General features: G+C 43.5%; 1 protein-coding gene across 1 annotated transcript in view; it reads left to right on the top strand.

Moving 5' to 3' along the window:
• Nucleotides 1-22,707, top strand: part of LOC122560005 (tumor necrosis factor receptor superfamily member 5-like) — a 70,195-nt gene that overhangs the window by 20,140 nt on the left and 27,348 nt on the right. Inside the window, exons 2-3 of the mRNA XM_043710156.2 lie at nt 3,386-3,470; nt 19,507-19,635. Coding sequence (XP_043566091.2) covers nt 3,386-3,470; nt 19,507-19,635 — 214 coding nt within the window. The remainder of the gene's footprint in view (nt 1-3,385; nt 3,471-19,506; nt 19,636-22,707) is intronic.

Here is a 22,707-nt window from a genome sequence, read left to right as displayed (position 1 = left end):
TCTAGTTTCTCTCCTACGATGGAGGATAGGACAGTTCAGGGGAAGCATATTTACCTTGAGATAAAGGTTCAGTTTGGAAGGCTTCCAATCCCAAAAGTGTTTGATTATAAATCTGCAGATTATCAAAAGATTGAGAAAGTCTGAGCGTTCCATTTTGTAAGCATAAGAAGAGTTCACAAGAATGAACTGGGGAGAATCTGTTAAGTTGAACCTAATGATTTGAGATCTCGGTCTCATTTCTCTAGATTGCTATAAAGTGAAACATTTGGGAAAATAGATGAGACTTTATTTTGTTGTGTGCTTTAAGATTTTTCAAACTGTATTCTCTATTTAGTCAGACCTATTTTTTTAAATGTTTGCATGATCTGTTTTATTATTAAAGAACATATTCAACTATATGTGACTATATTTCAGTGAGTGACCAGCATGGCAAACAGAATAAAATTTGTCAAGCCAGATTTCATTCTGGGATCTGACTTGTCCAATAGTAACATCAGCTAGAATGGTAACAGTGAGCAGGAAGTGCATCATAGACAATATAGTTTCATCCAGGTCTGTAAGCCTACAACACTGAGTTCTGCTGCTAGATGGTTGCCAAATGTGTCCTAGTGTCTGGCTGATAATGTGGCCTGTACCAAAAAAGAACTGTACATTTCCAGTACGAACACCCAGTTTACAAATAACAACTGTGAAACAGAGAAATAACTTTAAAATAGATTGACTTGTTGTGCAGAAATTGAGACATTTCATACTGTCCCGGGTGTGACGATTTTCTTTGTGTTGTAATGGTGATGATTTATAACGGTTTCGTTTACAGCTCCATGGGTTGAGTCAGGCAGGTATTCAGTCACTTGCAGCAAGGCTAGGACGGGATGAACATTGTTCACAGGTTGGTCATTTGAGATTCTGGTAAATTCCCCTCTGGATGACAGTGCAGCGATTGTTACAGCAGGAGACAACAGAACGTGGTAATCTTCCTGTAAAGGGTTGATTGAGCAAGCAGAGCTGGGTTTGAGAATGTTGCTTCAGATCTTATTGTTTCAGATCATCGAGAACTCAATGGAAGAATAAAATTAATCTCCCCTTTGGAAGGTGCCAGCATGGGAGCAGTGACTCAAGAGGAAACACAACCTGAAATATTTCAGCTGCAGATCCTTGGCGGCCGTTCTGTGACCTGTTTATTGCCCTTTACTCATTTAGAAAGTCTCCCTATCTCTGTTGACTTTCCTTACGTTTCTGTGGTTCCCAGCGCTGTGGTTGGCCAAATGAACCAGTCTCCTTCCGTCCTCTGGGAGAACTCACCAATTGTTTTATTTTGAGGTAAAAAAAAGGTCATCAGAGACGAGCTTCAATTTTATTCAAAAAAGGCCTCCTTGGGTTAAATTCAGCAGTAATTCTGGGATTAGGAAATACTGTGCAGCTCAGAATGTACTCCTGGAACCTGTTTTGCTTTATTATTAGAACAGCTTGTTTTTTTATTCATTCACGGAGTGAGGGCATTGCTAATTGCCCAGAGAGCAGTTAAGAGTCAACCACATTGCTGTGAGTCTGGAGTCACATGTAGGTCAGACCGGGTAAGGATAGCAGTTTCCTTCCCTGAAGGACATTAGTGAACCAGAACAGTCAACAATGGATCCATGGTCATCATTAGACTCTTAATTCCAGATTTTTTAGAATTCAAATTCCACCATCTGCTGCGATTTGAACTCGGGTTCCCATAACATTACCAGGGTCTCTGGAGTAATGGTCCAGTGATAATATCACTTGTGTTTCTCTTCGGTCGGTTAACTTGTTTTTCAGTGCCTGTTCGAGCTCAGTCAGCATTGGTGGTGCCTCGGAGCTAGGAACTTGTGAGTTTAGTTCCTGCTCTGCAGGCTTAGGCTGAACAGGCCCCGTGTAGTACTAAGGGTGGGTGCTGCACTGTTGGAGGAGCTGCTTTTCAGATGAGGCCTCTTTTAGGTGGCTGTGAGGAAACTCCACTAAGAGCAGGGGAGCTCTTTGGTTTACTGGTTCATATTTAACAGATTATCTGTTCACTGACATTGCAGACTGTGGAATGGTGCTGGATGCAAAATGGCTGCTGCATTTGTTACAACAAGCTGTTGGAGGTTACGAGCTGTTACTATCAATGCAGGTCTTCCATTGCTGAGCCTGTGTTTACAATGGAATTAGTAATCTCCAGCTTCAAATCCGAAGAGTCTTTTGCAAGTTGTGGACCCAGGAGATAAATTATTCACTGGCGGTGGGTAGGTGGGTGGGTATTTAAAAATGGAGGGTGAGCCTGTTTGCCTGTAGCTGTTGGATTGGCCTCAAAACTATTGAAGAGCCATTGTGTCTTTACCTGTTTTGAACTCTGGCTTCTATCCTTAGGTAGAGGAAGCCCCGCTCTGAGAGACGCAGGCCAATCAAACGTTTGGCAGCCTACCTGTCCCAACAGTGCCACCAGGAGTGGTAACCATTGCTGGGGCTGCAGTGAATTGTCTGAAGGGTAGAGGGCAGGAATCTGGAGCAAGAAGAATTAGGGGTCTCACAGCTGCCTGCTTCGCATGATTTGGAGCGGGGGTTGGGATTGCGTCTGGGTCAGGCAGGGCTGAGGGTGGGAGAGAGTATGGAGGCAGGGATATCTTTGTTGTGAGCATCACTCAATCTGAGCCTATGAGATTACATACAAAAGGATGCGGTGGTGCAGGGAGTGTCAATTGGGTCATGCTGACCTGTTTCTGTGCTGTTGGCACTGTGCAATCGTAACTTGCAAAAAGGAAGTCAATAATAATTGGAAAGAAGAAAGCTGCACAGTACAGGAGTGTAGAAAGGAGTAAGATTAATTGGATAGATTTTTCAGATAATGGCCATTTTTCAGCATTGTATAATTCAGTAATGTTGGACAACTACTATTGAACTCGAAAGTTAGATTGTCATACAGCAAACTTCACTTTAATAATGGGCGGTACTCTTGATAAACCTGTGAGTAAAAAAGCAAATTACATATCGTACCTGAAATACTGATAATTTACTGCATTATCGCAATGTCCAAGTTGTCAATTGAGGGTGTGAGTGAGTGGGCTCTGTGAGGGTAAGTTTTATTTAAAGCTAAGTTGCTTTATTATTTAGTGCTGTAAATGAAGTATAACAGTGATTTGTATACCTCCTAATTGCATTTCTACTATTTACTGTGTGTTTTTAACATTGATTCTGCGGATTTCTGGATTATCCAGAATATTTGAGCATGCTTCTGCTCCCATAGGTGCCAGTTAATAAGAAGTTTGGTCTACTTCAGTTGGTCTTGATCAATGAGAGTTGAAGAAAACTAATTCTCATTAAGAAGGGAGCTTGAGGAAAAGGTCAGCAGCTTGTTCTGAGGATCTTGTGTCTGTTTAATTTGCAGCTTTGCCTGTGTGCCTCCCCCAGTGACTGTGACAAAAAGACCGAGTACTTTAAGGATGGCAAGTGCTGTTTCAAATGTGGCCCTGGTGAGTACAAGTATTGAGTGGGTGAAAGTTAAACAGGGAGTTATTGATAAAAACAAAACATTTTCTTAATGTGAGCATGGAGGATACTAGAAAAAAAAACCCATAGATTTATCTGTACCAGTTAAAAAAGGAAGATAGTTTGGAATTTAGAAGTGACGTGTCATTTGAAACTAGAGTTTTTTGTTTGACAAATGTATTGATCAAATATTCCTGGTATGTCTCAAAGGCTGAATGACCCACTGGATGTCTTCCAGTGTTTTTCTTTTTTTCAGTTGGTTTTTTAAAACTAATTTCCTGCCAATGACTCTGTGATTGTATTTGTAGAGAAAGTACAGAGGATCATCAGGCTGTTAATCTGTTGTAAAACACACTATTACCCACTTCCAGTATCAAAGATACATAACCTATTAAAGCCATCAATCAAAATGTAAACACAGCCAATCTGGGATAAGTGGTTCCAGATTCCTCGGGACTTTATTATTAAAGATGTTATTAAGCTGGAGAGGGGTCAGAAGAGATTTACCAGGATGTTGCCAGGAATGGAGGGCTTGAGTTGGATGGAGAGACTGGATAGGCTGGGACTTTATTCACTGGAGTTTCGGAGATTGAGAGGTGACCTTGTAGAGGTTAATAAAATCATGAGGGGTAAAGATAAGATGAATGGCAGGTGTCTTTTCCCTAGGGTGAGGGATTTCAAGATTAGAGGGCACGTTTTTAAGGTATGAGGAGAAAGATTTTTAAAAGACATGAGGGGCAATTTTTTTTTCAGTGGTTTGTATGTGGAGTGAACTTCCAGAGGAAGTGATCGATGCAGCTACAGTTACAATGTTTAAAAAAAAAGTTGAGATAAATACATGAATAGGAAACGTTTGAAGGGATGTGGGCCCAGTGCAAGCAGGCAGGACTTAATTAGTTTGAGATAATGGTTGGCATGGACTGGTTGGGCTGAAGGGTCTGTATGACTCAGTTAAGCATTCCTAATACATTTAGCTAACCCAGGAAAATGTCAGCAATGCAGCCTGTTGAAGCTGAAACCCTGGATGGCCTTTTTTTAAAAGCTGCAAGTGATAGTTCATTTTAAAGTGGATTTCCCATGAATCAGTGGAGTGCAGTTGGTACTTAGATTGTTGTATTGTTAAACAGCAGGGATATATTTAACAACACTAACGATCAGTGGACATTTGTATATCAATCCAACACAGAACTATAGGACTGCAGTGATGCAGCATAGGAGACCATTCACTCCATTGTATCTGCACCTGCTGTCCAAATAGCATCTTGGCCTTATGCCCATGTCATAGCACATTGGATGACTATTTCAATAGAAACAATGTCCTCTTGAGTAAAATGACATACATGACATGAGAGTTTGCCAGCATGTTTCCCTTCAGTTTTCAGTGCATTATGGTACTTTCTCCATTGGGACAAGTGCAGTAATGCATGCCAAGACTTAAATTGTACTGCTCACTGCAATGGTCAACTTGTCTTTGCAGGACAGGATGCTGTGATGCACCCTTGTATTAAAACCAGATTTAAATTAAAATTGAGGAACTGAGGAAGGGTCACTGGACCCGAAATGTTAACTCTGATTTCTCTTCAGAGATGCTGCCAGACCTGCTGAGCTTTTCCAGCAACTTCTGAACTTTGTACCAGCTCATGGTTGCCCTTAACTGGCCTGTATTTCAAAATTATATCTATCCCGTCTTTAAATACTTCCAGTGATCTGATCTGCACAACTCTCTGGAATTAATAATTCTGGACATTCACTGCCCCCTAGGAGAAGAACTTCCTTCACAATTCAGGTTCAAATGAGTGTTCCCTACATTATTTCCTAGTTGGACATTTCTCCCAATAAACATAGACACATAGAAAATAGGTGTAGGAGTAGGCCATTCAGCCCTTCGAGCCAGCACCACCATTCAATATGATCGTGGCTGATCATGCAACCTCAGTATCCCACTCCTGCTTTCTCCTCATATTCCTTAATTCTTTTATCCAAACGAGCCATATCCAGCTCCCTCTTGAATATATCTGACGAACCGGCCCCAACAGCTTTCGGTGGTAGATAATTCCACAGGTTGACAACTCTGAGTTCAGAAATTGTTTCTCATCTCAGTCCTGAATGGCTTACCCCGAATTCTTAAACTGTTGCCCCTAGTTCTGGACTTCTCCAACATTGGGAACATTCTTCCCATATCTAGCCTGACCAATCTCATCAGGATTTTGTTTCTGTGACATCCCCCCCTCATTTTTCTAAATTCCAGTGAATACAAGCCTAGTTGATCCAGTCTTTCTTCATATGCCAGTCCTGCCATCCCTGGAATCAATCTGGTGATTTTTTGCTGGACTCCCTGAATAAAAAGCATGTCCTTCCTCTGACTAGGAGAGCCAAAAGTGCATACTGTAGTCAAGGTGTGGCATTACCAAGGTCTATATAACTAGTGGAAATATTTTCTCAGCATCTACCCTGTCAAACTCCTTCAGAATCCTATATATTTTGATAAGATCACCCTTTATTATTCTAAACTGTAATGAATAAAAACTGTATTGAATAGGCAACCCTTTCATCCCAGTGATTGGCCTATTGAATCTAATTTTTTTTTTAATACTAGTATATCCTTTCTTCAGTAAGGGGAGTAAAACTGTAAAAGATACACTCAGGTACAATCTTGCCAACACCCTGTGGAGTTGTGACAGCACTTCCTTGTTTCTAAATTCCAATCCCTTGCAATAAAAGCAGAAATTTCATCTGCTGTCTCAATTACTTTCTTCTTCTGTATGCTAACCTTTTGTGTTTCATGCACAAGACCGCCCAGATCCCTCTGTGTTACAATTTTTTGGCGTCTCTGTCCATTTAAATGATAGCTTTCCTTTTGATTCTTCTTACCAAAGTGCATGACCTCACAATTACCTACAATAAATTCCAACTGCCACATTATTGCTCCCTTATCAAATCCATGTAAATATCCATTCGGATTCCTTATATCCACAGGGATATTTTTGTATTGTTAGTTAATCGATATAATCCCATTTTGCTGCGCTTGTCCCATATCCCTGAATGTCAAGATATCTCAAGGTAGATGGTAAACAATTGAGGCAGTAGGACTTGCGTCTTTCCAACCTGAAAAAAAAATCATTGGATCCGACTGTCTGAATTCCACGTTAACCAATCCTCGATTTATGCCAGTACTTTACCTCCAATACTATGAGCTCTTATCTTGTGCAATAACCTTTAATGTGCTGCCTTATTGAATGCCCTCTGCATTACGCCTGCCAATGAACCTTTATCAACTTGACTTCTTCAAATATCATTAAAGAATGCTGAACATTTTATCAGACGTGACTTCCCTTTCATAAAACCATGTCGATTCTGTTTGGTTGTGTAAAACATACTAAATAGGAGTACTTGTTTCTTCCTGCCTGCTCCACCCTTCAATATGATCTTGGCTGATCATCTAACGCAATCCCCTGTTGCCATTTTCTCCCCATACCCTTTGATCCTTTTAGCCCTAAGAACTATAGCTAACTCCCTCTTGAAAGCATTTGCTATTTTAGCCTGAGGCACCACTTGTGACAGAGAAATTCCACAGGCTCCCAACGAAGCAGTTTAGATCTCCGCAATGGAGGACAAAGGGATTGATTAAGTGAGGAAAAATACAGTACGGAACATACAAACTGATTTGTAAAAATAATTCTGTAGAAATGTGTTCATTCGTCTTTTTCTCTTCACAAGTGTCTTATGTTTAGAAATAGTACAAGTTGTAATAGAGAACAAAGAGATGACAGACCAGTAAATGTATTCTGTCTTCACAATGGACCCAAATAACATCCCAAAACATTGGGGAAGACAGTGTCTAAGTGATAGCTAGGAACTGAAGGAAACCAATATTAGTTGGAAAATGGTGTTGGGAAATTGATGGGATCAAATACTGAAAAATCCCCAGGATCTGATAATCTGCATTCCAGAATATTAAGGAAGTGGCCCTAGAAATATTTCTAGGGTCATCTTTCAAGATTCTGTAGACTCTGGAACAGTTTGTATGGATTGGAGGGTAACTAATGTAGCACCACTCTTTAAATGAAAAGGTAAAAAGAAAACAGGGAATCAGAGGGTGTTTAGCCTGATGTCTGTAATGGAGAAAATATAAGCATCAGTGGGTTCCTGGTTCAACTCCCATCCAGAGGTGTGTAATAACATCTTGAACTGCCTTCTGCGGCCAGGAATTTCATAGGCTCATCACTCTCTGGTGAAGAAATTTCTCCTCATCCAAGCCCCAAATGGCCTATTCTATTTTCTTCAACTGTGGCCGTAGTTCTGGAACTCTCCTTCCTGAGTTTACCTGTCTTGGCCTGTTAGAACATTATAAGTTTCTATAAAATAATCCTCATGTTCTTCTAACCTCTGGTGAATATAGTCCTAAACAGTCTAGCCTCCTCATACATCAGTCCTGTCATTCCAGGGATGCAGTATTAAATTCCCAGTCCTGGTCACCTTGCAACCACCTGTCCGTAATAGCTATCAAATCATTTTTTACTTATTTATATTTGTGCTATAAACTCATTTATCTTGTTACAAATAGTGAGTGCATTCAGATAAAGAGCCCTAAACTTTAACTCTTTACTATTAATACTTTCTCTGGCTCTGATTTCAGCTGCAATCAGTAACATACATTTTCTACGCTTTCTTGTCACCCTTTGGTTATCGTTTACTTCTTGACTAACTCGCATCTCTACTCTCTCTCATTTATTTTTAAAATCTTTCCTTCAATTGAACCCTCCACCCCCCACCCTCACCCCTCCCCCCCCACCACCATGACCACCACCGCCTCCACCCAATAATTAGTTAAAAGCCCTATCCATATCCCTAGTTATGTGATTCCCAAGAATGCTGGCCTCAACATGGCTGCCCTAATGGAACATCTCTCTCCTTCTCCTGTTCTGGTGTCAGTGCCTCATGAGTTGGAATACATTCTCCCACCTGAATCTTTGAGGCAAGCATTAATCTCTCTAATCTTACTTACTGTCTGTCAACTTACATGTGATTCAGGTAGTAATCCAGAGATCATTACCTTTGTGGTTCTGCTTTCAAATTTAGCTTCGAGCTGTTTGTAATCCCTCAGGATTTTCCAACCCTACCTTTGCCATTGATGTCTACATGGATCCCAACAACTGGATCCTTCCCCTCTCATGACAAGTTTCTCTCTAGCCCAAAGGAGTTTTTTTGACCTTGGTTCCAGGTTAGCAACATAGCATCAGATCTCTCTGTCTTTGCTGCAGAGAAGTATCTAATCCCCAAATCGTGATATTCCCAATTACTGCTACATTTCTCATTTATCATTTATCCCCCCATTTCAATGCACTCTGGACCATATTGCTTTGGTCAGTTCATTCTTCCTCTTGGCAGTTCACACCCTCCAAAGCTGAATTCTGCATGCTCATAGAATCCCTACAGAGTCATAGAATCCCTACAGTGTTGAAACAGGCCCTTCAGCCCAACAAGTCCACATTGACCCTCCGAAGAGTATCCCACCCAAACCCATTCCTCGTTACTCTACATTTTACTCCTAACTAATGCCCCTAACCTACACATCCATGAACACTATGGGCAATTATAGTCTGGCCAATTCTCCTAACCTCACATCTATGGATACCTGTCTCACTTGCAGTCACACTCTCCTGTCCCTACCCATGCACTAGATTTGATGTAATTAACATAAAGGGTGTGACTACCCTCTGAGGCAAAGTCTTGCTACCTCTCCCACCTCTCTGATACCTCACAGTGTAACTTGGCTTCCACCTTAACAACTCCGAACTGAAGTTTCTTGAGCAGCTAACGCTTGCTGCAGATTTGGTCAATGTGGATCTGCCAACTCCAACATTCGCCTGCCCAGCTACTTCTGTTATGTGTCATGAACCAAACTGAATGATAAATAATTTAAAATTGAATTTCTCAATTGTACTGCTCAGCTGCAATAATATCTCCTGATGTACGCTACTTGCCCAATGAAAAGAGACATGCACAAAATATTTACCAGTCACTCGTTTATCTGTGACATTACACTTTGTCACTGACAGGTGGAATCAGGTTGATGGGACTCTCTGCCACTTTTTTTTAATCTTCTGCCACTTTCTCACAGAAGTCTGCTCTTGTCTTTATGAAAATGCTGTGTCTGTTCTCTCTCGTGGTGTTTCAAAAGCACATAGTTCTCTCTTTCACTCCTTTTGATGTTAGTAACTATCTCTGGTCATTCTCTCTCTCTCTCTCTCTCTCTCTCTCTCTCTCTCTGTCTCTCTCTCTGTCTCTCTCTCTGTCTCTCTCTCTGTCTCTCTCTCTCTGTCTCTCTCTCTCTGTCTCTCTCTCTCTGTCTCTCTCTCTGTCTCTCTCTCTCTCTCTCTCTCTCTCTCTCTCTCTCTCTCTCTCTCTCTGTCTCTCTCTCTGTCTCTCTGTCTCTCTCTCTCTCTCTCTCTCTCTCTCTCTCTCTGTCTCTCTCTCTGTCTCTCTCTCTGTCTCTCTCTCTGTCTCTCTCTCTGTCTCTCTCTCTGTCTCTCTCTCTGTCTCTCTCTCTGTCTCTCTCTCTCTCTCTGTCTCTCTCTGTCTCTGTCTCTCTCTGTCTCTCTCTCTCTGTCTCTCTCTCTCTCTGTCTCTCTCTCTCTCTGTCTCTCTCTCTCTCTGTCTCTCTCTCTCTCTGTCTCTCTCTCTCTCTGTCTCTCTCTCTCTCTGTGTCTCTCTCTCTCTCTCTCTGTGTCTCTCTCTCTCTCTCTCTCTCTCTCTCTCTCTCTCTCTCTCTGTGTCTCTCTCTCTCTGTGTCTCCCTGTCCCTCTCTCTGTCCCTGTCCCTCTCTCTGTCCCTGTCCCTCTCTCTGTCCCTGTCCCTCTCTCTGTCCCTGTCTCTCTCTCTGTCCCTGTCTCTCTCTCTGTCCCTGTCTCTCTCTCTGTCCCTGTCTCTCTGTCCCTGTCTCTCTGTCCCTGTCTCTCTGTCCCTGTCTCTCTGTCCCTGTCTCTCTGTCCCTGTCTCTCTGTCCCTGTCTCTGTCCCTGTCCCTCTCCCTGTCCCTCTCCCTGTCCCTCTCCCTGTCCCTCTCCCTGTCCCTCTCCCTGTCCCTCTCTCTCTGTCCCTCTCTCTCTGTCCCTCTCTCTCTGTCCCTCTCTCTCTGTCCCTCTCTCTCTGTCCCTCTCTCTCTGTCCCTCTCTCTCTGTCCCTCTCTCTCTGTCCCTCTGTCCCTCTGTCCCTCTGTCCCTCTGTCCCTCTGTCCCTCTGTCCCTCTGTCCCTCTGTCCCTCTGTCCCTCTGTCCCTCTGTCCCTCTGTCTCTCTCTGTCCCTCTCTGTCCCTCTGTCTCTCTCTCTGTCTCTGTCCCTCTGTCCCTCTGTCCCTCTGTCTCTCTCTCTGTCTCTGTCCCTCTGTCCCTCTCTCTCTCTCTGTCCCTGTCCCTCTGTCCCTCTCTCTCTCTCTGTCCCTGTCCCTCTGTCCCTCTCTCTCTCTCTGTCCCTGTCCCTCTGTCCCTCTCTCTCTGTCCCTGTCCCTCTCTCTCTGTCTCGTGCCTCTTCTCTCCTCTCCTCGCTTCTGTCTTCGCTTCTCTTTTCTCTTTCCTTCTTCTCTCTTCTCTTTTTTCCTCTCCTCTCCTTTCTCGCTCTCTTTTCTCTCACTCTTCTTTCCTCTCTCGGTGGAAACAAGTTCCATATTTTCACTATACTCTTGCTGCTGAGGAACATCCTGTTACCAATGCAGAATGGCTTACCTCCAGCTTCACGATTGTGCCACCTCTTTCTTGAAAATAATTTCAATCTAATTACCCAATCAAATCCTTGAATCATCTTTGATTTAAACCAACCTGGTTTTAGACACCGACACAAGTGTTTTCTTAGATGTGTATTCACTGGAGCCAGTTCAATCGTTACATTATGAGCTGAATGTTCACTAAATTATAAAATGATAGTGTGTACAAAGTGGCCATTTGGTTCACTGTGTCTCTGGTGGATATTCGGTTTACCCTAATCTACTGCTTGGTTTTACACAAAGACCTGTTTTTTTTGTTCAATGCCTTTCTGCCTCTCTCAGTCACTGCAATCCCAGCCACAACTCATTCCCGCCTCAGGCGACTGACTGTGTGGAGTTTGCACATTCTCCCCGTGACTGCGTGGGTTTCCTCCGGGTGCTCCGGTTTCCTCCCACAATCCAAAAATGTGCAGGTTAGGTGAATTGGCCACGCTAAATTGCCCGTAGTGTTAGGTAAGGGGTAAATGTAGGAGAATGGGTCTGGGTGGGTTACGCTTCGGCGGGTCGATGTGGACTTGTTGGGCCGAAGGGCCTGTTTCCACACTGTAGGTAATCTAATTCAAAAACTCATTTATAAAAATGTTTCCTTTTGCCACCATTGATTCTTTGATCACTGACATTAAATCTGTAGTCTCTAGTTATGTACCCACTGACACTGGAAGCAATTGCTCATTCAAAACCATGTGTGATTTTGAACACCTCTATCAAATCTTTTTGTAAGCTTCTCTGTTACAGTCTCTCCCCATGATTGATGGGCTGACATCCTCCCTACAGCACAATGCCCAGTGTTGGAAACAATTCTTCAGCTGGCTGTTTTATAGATGTTTATGATATCTTGCTCGCTTTTGTACACTATTGCTTTTTTAAGAAATGAGTAATCTCAAAAGCTTCTTTAAAAGTCTTCTCAATGCGTCCGGCCTCGTGCCACAATGCATTTACAGACAAGGAATTTAGAAAGGGAGGTTTGCTCATGCTATTGAGGAGGTTTTAAACTAATTTGGCAGGGGGGTTGGGGGACAGAGGTGGGAGCAAGGTCCAATCAGATGTTGAAGGAATGCCAGGACCATGCAGTAGGTGGGGAACACATGGGCAGGGAGAAACACGTGAAAGGTCCCCAAAGCTCAGTTGTATCTATTTGAATGCAATGAGTTTGACTGGTGAGATGGGTGAATTTAGATCAACGAGCATTATGGGAATATGATATTGATGCAGTTCCTGAGACATTGTTGAAGGAGGGACAGGACTGGCACCTTAACATTCCAGGGTATAGAGGTTTCAGGCATGACCGGTTTGACGTAAGAGAGATGGGGGTATTCCATTATTGATAAAGAAAATCATCACTGCAGCAATGAGGGAGGACATCCTAGGGGGTAGGGGGAGCGGTGCTCAAATGAGGCCATCTGGGTGGAGCTTAGAAATAAAAAAATTGCTGGGATTATACTACAGGATTCCCAACAGTCATGGGACAGAGAGGAGCAGATCACCAGAAAGGTGTATGAGAAACAGGGTGATAGTTGTAATCCCAACATTAACTGGGATCATCTTAGTATCAAAGGTTTAGACAGTGGAATGTTTTTGAAGTGTATCCAGGATTGTTTTTTGAACCAGAACACAGATAGTTCTAATAGAGATGGGGCAGTGCTAGACCTAATCTGCCACAATGAAGACGGTCAAGACGTTTTAATAGGAAAGCATTTTGGGGACAGTGACCATAAGTTTCATAGTTAAGTGTCTAAACTGGGAGTAGGTCAATTTCAATATCATTAGCACAGGATCTGGCAAACACAGACTGAGAGCAGCTATTTGCAGATAAGTCTACATTTGAAAAGTGGGAGACCTTTAAAAGTAGTATTGTGAGAATTCAGGGCCAACGTGCTCCTCTAGTGAGGAGCAAAGGCAGCAAGCCCAGGGAACCTGGGATGTCAAGGGATATTGAGAGTTTAATAAAGAAAAAGAAGGAAGCGATTGTCAGGTGCAGCACATTAAAACAGAGGACGTACTTCAAGGTATAGAGAGTGTTGGGGAGGGGTGGGGGTGGGGGGTGGGGAAGGTGTTTGCTTTAAAGGGAAATTGGGCGGGCAGACAGGGGCCATGAAATATCATTGTCTGGTGGCGGAAAAACCCAAGGCTTTTTATAAATGTATTAGGGTAAGAGGATAACCAGGGAAGAGTGGGACCTATTGGAGACCAGAGGGTCAACCTATGGATGGAGCCAGATGAGTTCTTAGATGAATATTTCCCATTTGTACTCAGCAAGGCAAAAACATTGTAGCTGGAGATTTCACTTGGGCTTGTGAGGTTCTAAGAGCGTGTTAAGGTTATAAGATGGAGGTATTAAATGTTTTAGCAGCCTAGGATTGTTTAAATCCCCAGGGCCTGATGAGATGTATCCCAGGCTGCTTTGGGAGGTAATGCGCTGAGATTGTTGGGGCCTGGACAGAGATATTTAATACCTCACTGGCCATAGGTAATGTGCCAGATGATTGGAAGATATCTCATATGGTTCCTTTGTTCAAGAAGGGCACAGACCAGGGAATTATGGACCCCTTAGTCTGACGTCCGAGATAGGGAAATTATTGGAAATAATTCTGAACGACAGGATTAATCCATACTTGGAAAGGTAAGGATTGTTCAGTGGTTGTCAGTGTGGATATGTTAGAGGGAAAGCCTGTCTGACTAATTTAATTGAGTTTTTTGTAAAGTTGACTAAATGTATTGATGAGTGTAGGGTAGTTGATGTGGTTTACATGGACTTCAGACCTTTGGCAAGGTCCCACATGGAAGGCTACTACAAAAGCTAAAAGCCCAAGAGATCCAAAACAAGTTGGCAAACTGTATCCAAAATTGGCTACCAAATAGGTGATGGTGGAGAGTTGTTTTTTTAATTGGAAGCCTGTGAACAGCAATGTACCACAGGGGTCAGTGGTAGGATCTTTGCTGTTTGTTATTTACATTAATAACTTGGATATGTGCTAGGTGCTGCATTTTGGGAAAGCAAATCTTAGCAGGACTAATACACTTAATGGTAAGGTCCTGGGGAGTGTTGCTGAACAAAGGGACCTTGGAGTGCGGGTTCATAGCTCCTTTAAAGTGGAGTCGCAGGTAGATAGGATAATGAAGAAGGCATTTCCTTTATTGGTCAGAGTATTGAGTACAGGGGTTGGGAGGTCATGTTGTGGCTGTATAGGACATTAGTTAGGCCGCTGTTGGAATGTTGCGTGCAATTCTGGTCTCCTTCCTATTGGAAAGATGTTGTGAAACTTGAAAGGGTTCAGAAAAGATTTACAAGGATGTTGCCAGGGTTGGAGGATTTGAGCTACCGAGAGAGGCTGAACAGGCTGGGGCTGTTTTCCCTGGAGCGTTGGAGGCTGAGGGGTGACTTTATAGAGGTTTACAAAATTATGAGGGGCATGAATAGGATAAATATACAAAGTCTTTTCCCTGAGGTTGAGGAGTCCAGAACTAGAGGGCATAGGTTTAGGGTGAGAGGGGAAAAATATAAAAGAGACCTAAGGGGCAACTTTTTCACGCAGAAGGTGGTACGTGTATGGAATGGGCTGCCAGAGGATGTGGTGGAGACTGGAACAATTGCAACATTTAAGAGGCATTTGGATGAGTATATGAATAGGAAGGATTTGGAGGAATATGGGCTGGGTGCTGGCAGGTGGGACGAGATTGGGTTGGGATGTTTGGTCGGCATGGACAGGTTGGACCGAAGGCTCTGTTTCCATGCTGTACATCTCTATGACTCTATGAATTTAGAAGGTATAATTAGTAAGTTTGCAAATGACATGAAAATTGGTGATGTTGTTGGTAGTGAGGGGTATCGTCTCAGATTAGTCTGATATTGATCAGCTGGTGCACTGCACAGAGCAATTGCAGATGGAATTCATTGTGAGTTGATGTATTTTGGGGACTCTAATAAGGGAAGGATTTACACAATTAATGTTGGATCTCGAGTGAAATGACTCCACAGAGGCTGCTATCCCATCACCAAATGCCCCTTTATTTACACGTGCATGTTAATTGACACAAGGGAGACTGTAATGAGACGAGGAAGGAGTTGGCTAAATTAGACTGGGAACACCAGTTATATGGTGGAACAGTGGAGGACTTGCAAAGAGAGTTTTCACAGTGCTCAAGGAAAATATATTCCGGTCAAAAACAAGGATAGCAAAGGTAGGGAAGAGCCAGCCTTGGATAACCAAGGAAATAAAGGAAGGCATCCATTTAAAAGCTCAGGCTTACAAAGTAGCCAAGAGTAATAGGAAACAGGCAGATTGGGAAAACTTTAAAAAGCAACAAAGACTCATGAAGCAAACAATAACGAAAGGAATGATAGATTATGAATGCAAACTAGCATAGAATATGAAAACTGTTTGAAAAAGTTTTTATAAATATATAAAATGGAAAATGGTGGCTAAAGTGGATGTAGGTCCCTTGCGGGATGAGAAAGGGGATTTACTATTGGGTAATGTTGAAATGGCTGAGGCCTTGAATAACTATTTTGTGTCAGTCTTCACAGTGGAAGATGTGTCTAGCTTGCCAAAGAATGATTTTAAGGATACGATGGGAGGTGAAGACCTCAATTCAGTTGTTATCACTGAAGGGGTAGTATTGAGCAAACCTGAGGGTGTAAAGGTAGATAGGTCCCTTGGTCCTGACGGAGTGCATCCCAGGATGCTGAAAGAAATGGCAGAAGTTATGGTAGATGTGTTAGAGGTAACTTTCCAAAATTCACTGGACTCCAAGCAGGTCCTGGTGGACAGGGAGACAGTGAATGTCACGTTGTTGTTTGAAAAGGGTGTAGTCAAAAGGCAGGTGACTATAGGACAGTTAGCTTAACATCTGTGGTCAGGAAGGTGCTGGAGGCTATCATTAAAGAAGAAATAGTAAGACATCTGGGTGGAAAGGTATCGCATCAGGCAGACGCAGCATGGATTCAGGAAGGGAATGTTGTGTTTGACAAACTTACTGGAGTCCTTGGAGGATGTAACAAGCATGGCGGATGGAGAGGTACAGTTGGACGTTGTATACTTGGATTTCCAGAAGGCTTTTGATAAGGTGCCACATAAAAGACTCATCCATAAGATAAGAATGCCTAGAGTTGCACGGAATGTACTGGCATGGATAGAGGACTGGTTACCAATGGAAAGCAGAGAATTGGGATAAATGGGTGTTTCTCTGGTTGGAGGTCAGTGTTGAGCAGGGTGGAGCAGGGGTCAGAGTTGGGCCCGCAAATGTTCATGATATATATAAATGATTTGCAAGAGAAGACAGAGTGTAATGTATCCAAGTTTACTGATAACACTAAATTGAGTGGAAAGGCAAACTGTGCAGAGGATGTGGAGGGTCTGCAGAGAGATTTAAATAAGTTAAATGAGTGGGCAAGGGTCTGGCAGATGGAGTACAATATTGGTAAATGTGAGGTTATCCACTTTGGAAGTCAAAATAATAGGTCAGAGTATTATTTAAATGGTGAAAGACTGCAGCATGCTGTTGTGGCAGAGGGACTTAGGAGTGCTCGTACATGAATTGCTAAAAGTTGATTTGCAGGTGCAACAGGTAATCAGGAAGACAAATAGAATATTGGCTTTCATTGCCAGAGGGATTGGATTTAAGACCGGGGAGGTTCTGCTGCAATTGTACAAGGTGTTGGTGAGGCCGCACCTGGAGTATTGTGTGCAGTTCTGGTCTCCTTGCTTGAGGAAGGATATTCTGGCTTTGGAGATGGTGCAGAGGAGGTTCACCAGATTAATTCTGGAAATGAAGGGGCTACCCTGTGAGGAAAGGTTGAGTTGCCTGAGACTGTTTTCTCTAGAATTTAGAAGATCGAGAAGGAAAAATATAGAAACATATAAAATTATGAAAGGGATAGATAAGATAGAGGCAAGCAAGTTGTTTCCACTGGTGGGTGAGGCGAGGACTTGGAACCATGGCCTCAAGATTAGGGGGAGTAGATTTAGGACAGAGATGAGGAGGAACTGTTGTTTTTAAGAGACCAGTGAATCTATGAAATTCTCTGCCCAAGGAAGCAATAGAGGCAGTTTCATTAAATATATCCAAGACAAGTTGCATGGGTTTTGCATGGTTGGGGAATTAAGGGTTATGGGGATGTTGGAGGTAAGAGGAACTGAAACGATGGATAGATCAGCCATGATCTTAATGAATGGTGGAATAGGCTCGATGGGCCAAATGGCCTACTCCTTCTATTACTATGAAACTGGTCTGGCTTCCTCAGAACCAGCTCTGAGAGAACGGAATCTCTGACACTTAGATTACTTACAGTGTGGAAACAGGCCCTTTGGCCCAACAAGTCCACACCGATCCTCCAAAGAGCAACCCACCTAGACCCGTTCCCCTAACAAAATGGGCAATTTAGCACAGTCAATTCACCTAGCCTGCACATCTTTGGACTGTGGGAGGAAACCGGAGCACCCGGAGGAAACCCACGCAGACACGGGGAGAATGTGCAAACTTCACACAGACAGTTGCCCGATGCAGGAATTGAACCTGGGTCTCTGGCGCTGTGAGGCAGCAGTGCTAACCACTGTGCCACCCTTAGAAACTGAGCTTCAGTGAGCCTGACTTCTGTTTATATCTGTCAGCCTGGGCACTTCATACCATACATATGAAAACATTGCCCCTTATGTCCCTTTTAAATCTTCCCCCCCCCCCCCCCTCACCCAAAACCTATGCCCTCTAGTTTTGGACTCCCCATACCCTGTGGAAAAGACTTTGAATATTTACCCTTTCTGTGCCCCTCATGATTTTATACACCTCTATAAGGTCACCCCTTAGCTCCTGACATTCTAAGGAAAATAGGCTGAATAGGCCCAACCCATTCAGTCTCTCCTTGTAGCTCAAACCTTCCAACCCTGGCAACATCCTTGTTAATCTTTTCTGCACCGTTTCAAATTTCACAACATCATGTTTATAGCAGGGAGACCAGAACTGAATGTAGTATTCCAAAATTGACCTAACCAATGTCCTTTATAGCTGCAATATGACCTTCCAACTCGTATACTTAATGCACTGAGCAAAAAAGGCAAGTGTACCAGAAGCCTTCCTCCATATCCTGTCAACCTGCGAATCCACCTTCAAGGAACTATGAACCTGGACTCCAAGGTCTCTTTGTTTGGCAACACGCCCCAGGACCTTACCATTAAGCCCTGCCCTGATTTGCAGTTCCAAAATGCAGCATCTCGCATTTATCTAAATTAAACTCCACCTGTCACTCCTTGGCCCATTGGCTCATCTCATCAAGGTCCATTGTACTCTGAGGTAACCTTTTTTTGCTGTCCACAACACTACCAATTTTGGTGTCATCTGCAAACTTACTAACCGTACCTCCTATATTCACATTAACATTTATAAAAATGACGAAAAGCAGCATCGATCCTTGCGGCACACTGATGGTCACAGGCCTCCAGTCCTTCAGGTATGGCAGTGAGTGCCTAGAGGAACGATCCTGGGTGGAGGGAATGTCAGGCCGTAGATGCTCAGTATTTGCCCAGATTGAGTTCTCCTCCATTCTTTCTGCTTGAGTTTGGGAAAGAAACCCATGCAGGAACAATGAGGGAAAAATTGATAGTGAGAAAAAGGAGAGATGGGGGAGAAACAAAACTAAAATAGCAATCAGCAAAGAAGCAGAGATCCTTAATAAGAGAGACAGATTTTTTTTATTCACAAAGGTTACTATTGTTATATAAAAACAGAGTTATGGGATTGAGCCAAACTCCAAAATGGATATTACAGACCAGGTAGAGGGGAGTGCTCAATTGTTAACCTTTTTGGTGAGATGTTAAAGTGACACTTGATGAAGGCATTATGCTTGAAACATCAACTCTTCTGCTCCTCTGATGCTGCCTGACTGGCTGGGCATTTCCAGCGCCACACTTTTTGACTCTGATCTCCAGCATTTGAAGTCCTCTCTTTCTTCCACTTGTCTTGTTCTGCTCACATACAGCAGCAGTCAAAGCAGAATGTGCCATTCTGCTGTGAAGCAGACATCACCAGCCTAATTAGCCATCCCCAGTTTGGGAGATGATGACGTCAAATACAAAATGGCTGTCACTTCTGCCCTATCTCACAGTGACAGCCGTTTCAGAGTTATTCATCATGTGAAGAGTTGTGAATTGTTTCTGAGGGAAACAAAATAATTCATTCTCTAAATGAAAGTTCTTGACTTCTTCCAAAGCCATAATCCTTATCAAACAAGGTGAATGTCTCCCATTTGATGGGTACCTTTATATTTTGCAGGTTCGTTCTTGGTGGCGAAGTGTAATTTAAGCGAATACTCCAGTTGTAGACCTTGCCAGCATGGCTTCTACCAACCTGCCTGGACTATGGAAGATCATTGTCAGTCACACACAGTTTGCGATTCAACAGGTACTTTTATTTTTCTCAAATAAACTTGTCATTGGTTTTCCCCCTGTTTCCCACCCTTATATCAATTCAGCAATTCCTCAGCTTTAGTTATCCGTTTAAGTTTAGCTTCCCCTAAACTCCTCCTGTCTGGCCGCCCGGGCAGATATGAGTTGTCATTCAGTGGATAGTAGTTTGATCAGAAAACTGCGTACAAGTCCCACTCCAGAGATGTGGACATGAAATCCAGACTGCCAACTCCGCATAGTACAGGGATTGCTGCAGAGCTGACTTTTAGATTGAATACTATAAACTGAGGCCTATCCTGTTTCCCCAAGTCTATGTAATAAATCTCATGTTTCACCAAAGAGAAAGAGAGTTCTCACCCAGAACCAGTTTCACAGTCTAAGGACATGTGGTAGGCTAGTTTGGGTTGAAATGAGGAGAAGTTTCTTCATCCAGAATGTGGTGAGCCTGTGGAATTGTCTTCCATAGAAAGCGGTTAATGCCAAATGAATGTCTTCAAGAAGGGGTTAGGTGTAGGCCTTAATGGATCAAAGGTTGTGGGGAGAAAGCAGGAACAGGGGACTGACTTGGATGATCAGTCACGATCCTATTGAATGGTGGAGCAGGCTGAAAGGGATAAATGGCCTACTCCTGCTCATATTTTCTATGTTTCAGCAGCCACCTGGTCAGTATTTACCTCGACACGTGACATCAGTAGAACAGATGACCTGGTCATGATCACGTTGCTGTTTTGTGGGATCTCACTGTGCAGAAATTGGTCACCTCACTTCCAGCATTACAGCCATGGTAGGACCTCGAAAGCACTTTGTTAGCTGTAGAGTTCCCCTCGAGGACATCATGAGGTTGTGAAAGACGCTAGGTAAAAGCCAGCGACCATTATTGGTTCTCAGGCAGTATCTGTGGGAGAGGAAGGTTACCAATGGAAAGTCATGTGGTGAGTGAGGAAATTGCTGACTATTAGAATCACTGCGATGACTCTGAGTAATTTGACTGTTCCTTCTAAAAGTGACTGTTACAGGATGTGGTATATCAACCTCAGATTAAAGTGGGAGTGTGGATGTGCTTTTGACCTTGAGTGCTGGGTTGGTGTTGGTTCTTAGTCAATGTGTTTTGTCACATGTGGTGAGCTGGGTGAAGATGCTCACGGAGCACAAGACTCAAACACAATCGCTCAACTCTTCAATTCGCCTCGCCTCAGGTCAGACCAATGTGGGCTGCTATTTCTTGCTTTCTCCAGGAAGTAGAGGGCCTCATGCGAGATAATTCTACACTGATGACAAAAGATAAAATAAAGTAAAAATATTGGTAATGGAGCAAAGTTCCGGTGATGCTGGAGACCTGGGATAAAGCAGGAAGTGCTGGAGCGGGTCTGAGGAAAGAGAAACAGTTGAGAGTTCATGTCTGAAATGCCACTTCTTTGGAACTGAAACTGATCTGATTCCCAATACCATTCCTTACCTCCACTCCCAGCTGCATTCCTCATTGATTCCCAGCTCTGCTGGCCCACCGTGTTACTTATCAGCCCTTCCCTCCATGCAGTTCCATGTCACTCCCGCCTCCAACACTCAAAACATTCCTCTTACAATGCTCCTCATCAATTGGCTTTCTTCTTTACATCACTATCCCCCTTTCCTTCAGTGCCACTCTGCATTCTGCACTTTAATATTGCTCCTGAACCCCAACTTGCATCCCCCCATCACTTGCAACTTCCAGCTCCCCACCATCTCCCCTCCCCTCACTTCCTGCCCTTCACCGTCTCCCTGCTGCCCAGTCCTCCCCTTTACCTTCTCAGCACTGCCTTTTGCATGCCATGTGTTTGCCAGGAGAGTTTCTGTCACTGGAATTGCCCATCCGGCCATTGGCATGGCAGCAGCTGACCGGAAAACAATGGGTTCGCTCGAGACAAATGAGGGAAGGGGATTGTCAGCATAAGCAGGAGGGTGAATCAATATCCCTGAATTTGGGAGGGTGTAACGGTAATGCAGAGAGAATTGCAATTTTATAGTTACTGTTGTGACCTTATGTCAACCCTTTACTGGAGTACTTTTGGAAAGGAGCCACTACTGTCATGTTGAAATTGACTACTGCAGTTCCAAATGAAATGCCACAAATAGCAATGCATTAATGACAGAAGACAGTGCAGCACTCCCTCTATACAGACCCTCTGACAGCGCAGCTCTCCCTCTATACAGACCCTCTGACAGCGCAGCTCTCCCTCTATACAGACCCTCTGACAGTGCAGCTCTCTCTCTGTACAGACCCTCTGACAGTGCAGCTCTCTCTCTCTAGTGATGGAGAGGGATAAGTGTGCACTGCAGGGCAAGAGTTATAGCTGGGGGCAGGGAAATTATGTTGTGGTGAGGCACGACTTAGGATGCGTGGCTTGGAAAAGTAGGCTTGAAGGCATGGGCACAATTGATATGTGGAGCTTGTTCAAGGAGCAACTATTGAGTGTCCTTGATAAGTATGTACCTGTCAGGCAGGGAGGAAAGGGTCGTGTGAGGGAGCCGTGGTTTAATAAGGAATTGGAATCCCTTGTTAAATGGAAGAGGGTGGCCTATGTAAAGATGAGGCGTGAAGGTTCAATTGGGGCGATTGAGAGTTATAAGGTAGCCAGGAAGGATCTGAAGAGAGAACTAAGAGCAGCAAGGAGGGGAAATGAAAAGTCCTTAGTTGGTAGGATTAGGCAAAACCCTAAGACTTTCTATAGGTATGTCAGGAATAAAAGAATGACTAGGGTAGGAATAGGTCCAGTCAAGGATAGTAGTGGGAAGTTGCGTGTGGAGGCTGAAGAGATTGGGGAGACACTGAATGAATACTTTTCGTCAGTATTCACTCAGGAACAGGACATTGTTGCCGATGTGAATATTGAGTCACAATTAATTAGAATGGACGGCTTTGAGGTATGTAGGGAAGGGGTGTTGGAAATTCTGGAAAGGGTGAAAATAGATAAGTCCCCTGGGCCTGATAGCATTTATCCTAGGATTCTCTGGGAAGCAAAGGAGGAGATTGCAGAGCCATAGGCCTTGATTTTTATGTCCTCGTTGTCTACAGGAATAGTGCCAGAAG

This window comes from Chiloscyllium plagiosum, unplaced genomic scaffold, assembly GCF_037043375.1.
Source record: "Chiloscyllium plagiosum isolate Xiang-an unplaced genomic scaffold, Cpla_swu_hap1 HiC_scaffold_15, whole genome shotgun sequence".
NCBI classification, from domain to species: Eukaryota; Metazoa; Chordata; class Chondrichthyes; order Orectolobiformes; family Hemiscylliidae; genus Chiloscyllium; species Chiloscyllium plagiosum.
Note: the sequence above shows the minus strand (reverse complement) of the source record. Positions and strands in the feature narration are given on the sequence as shown.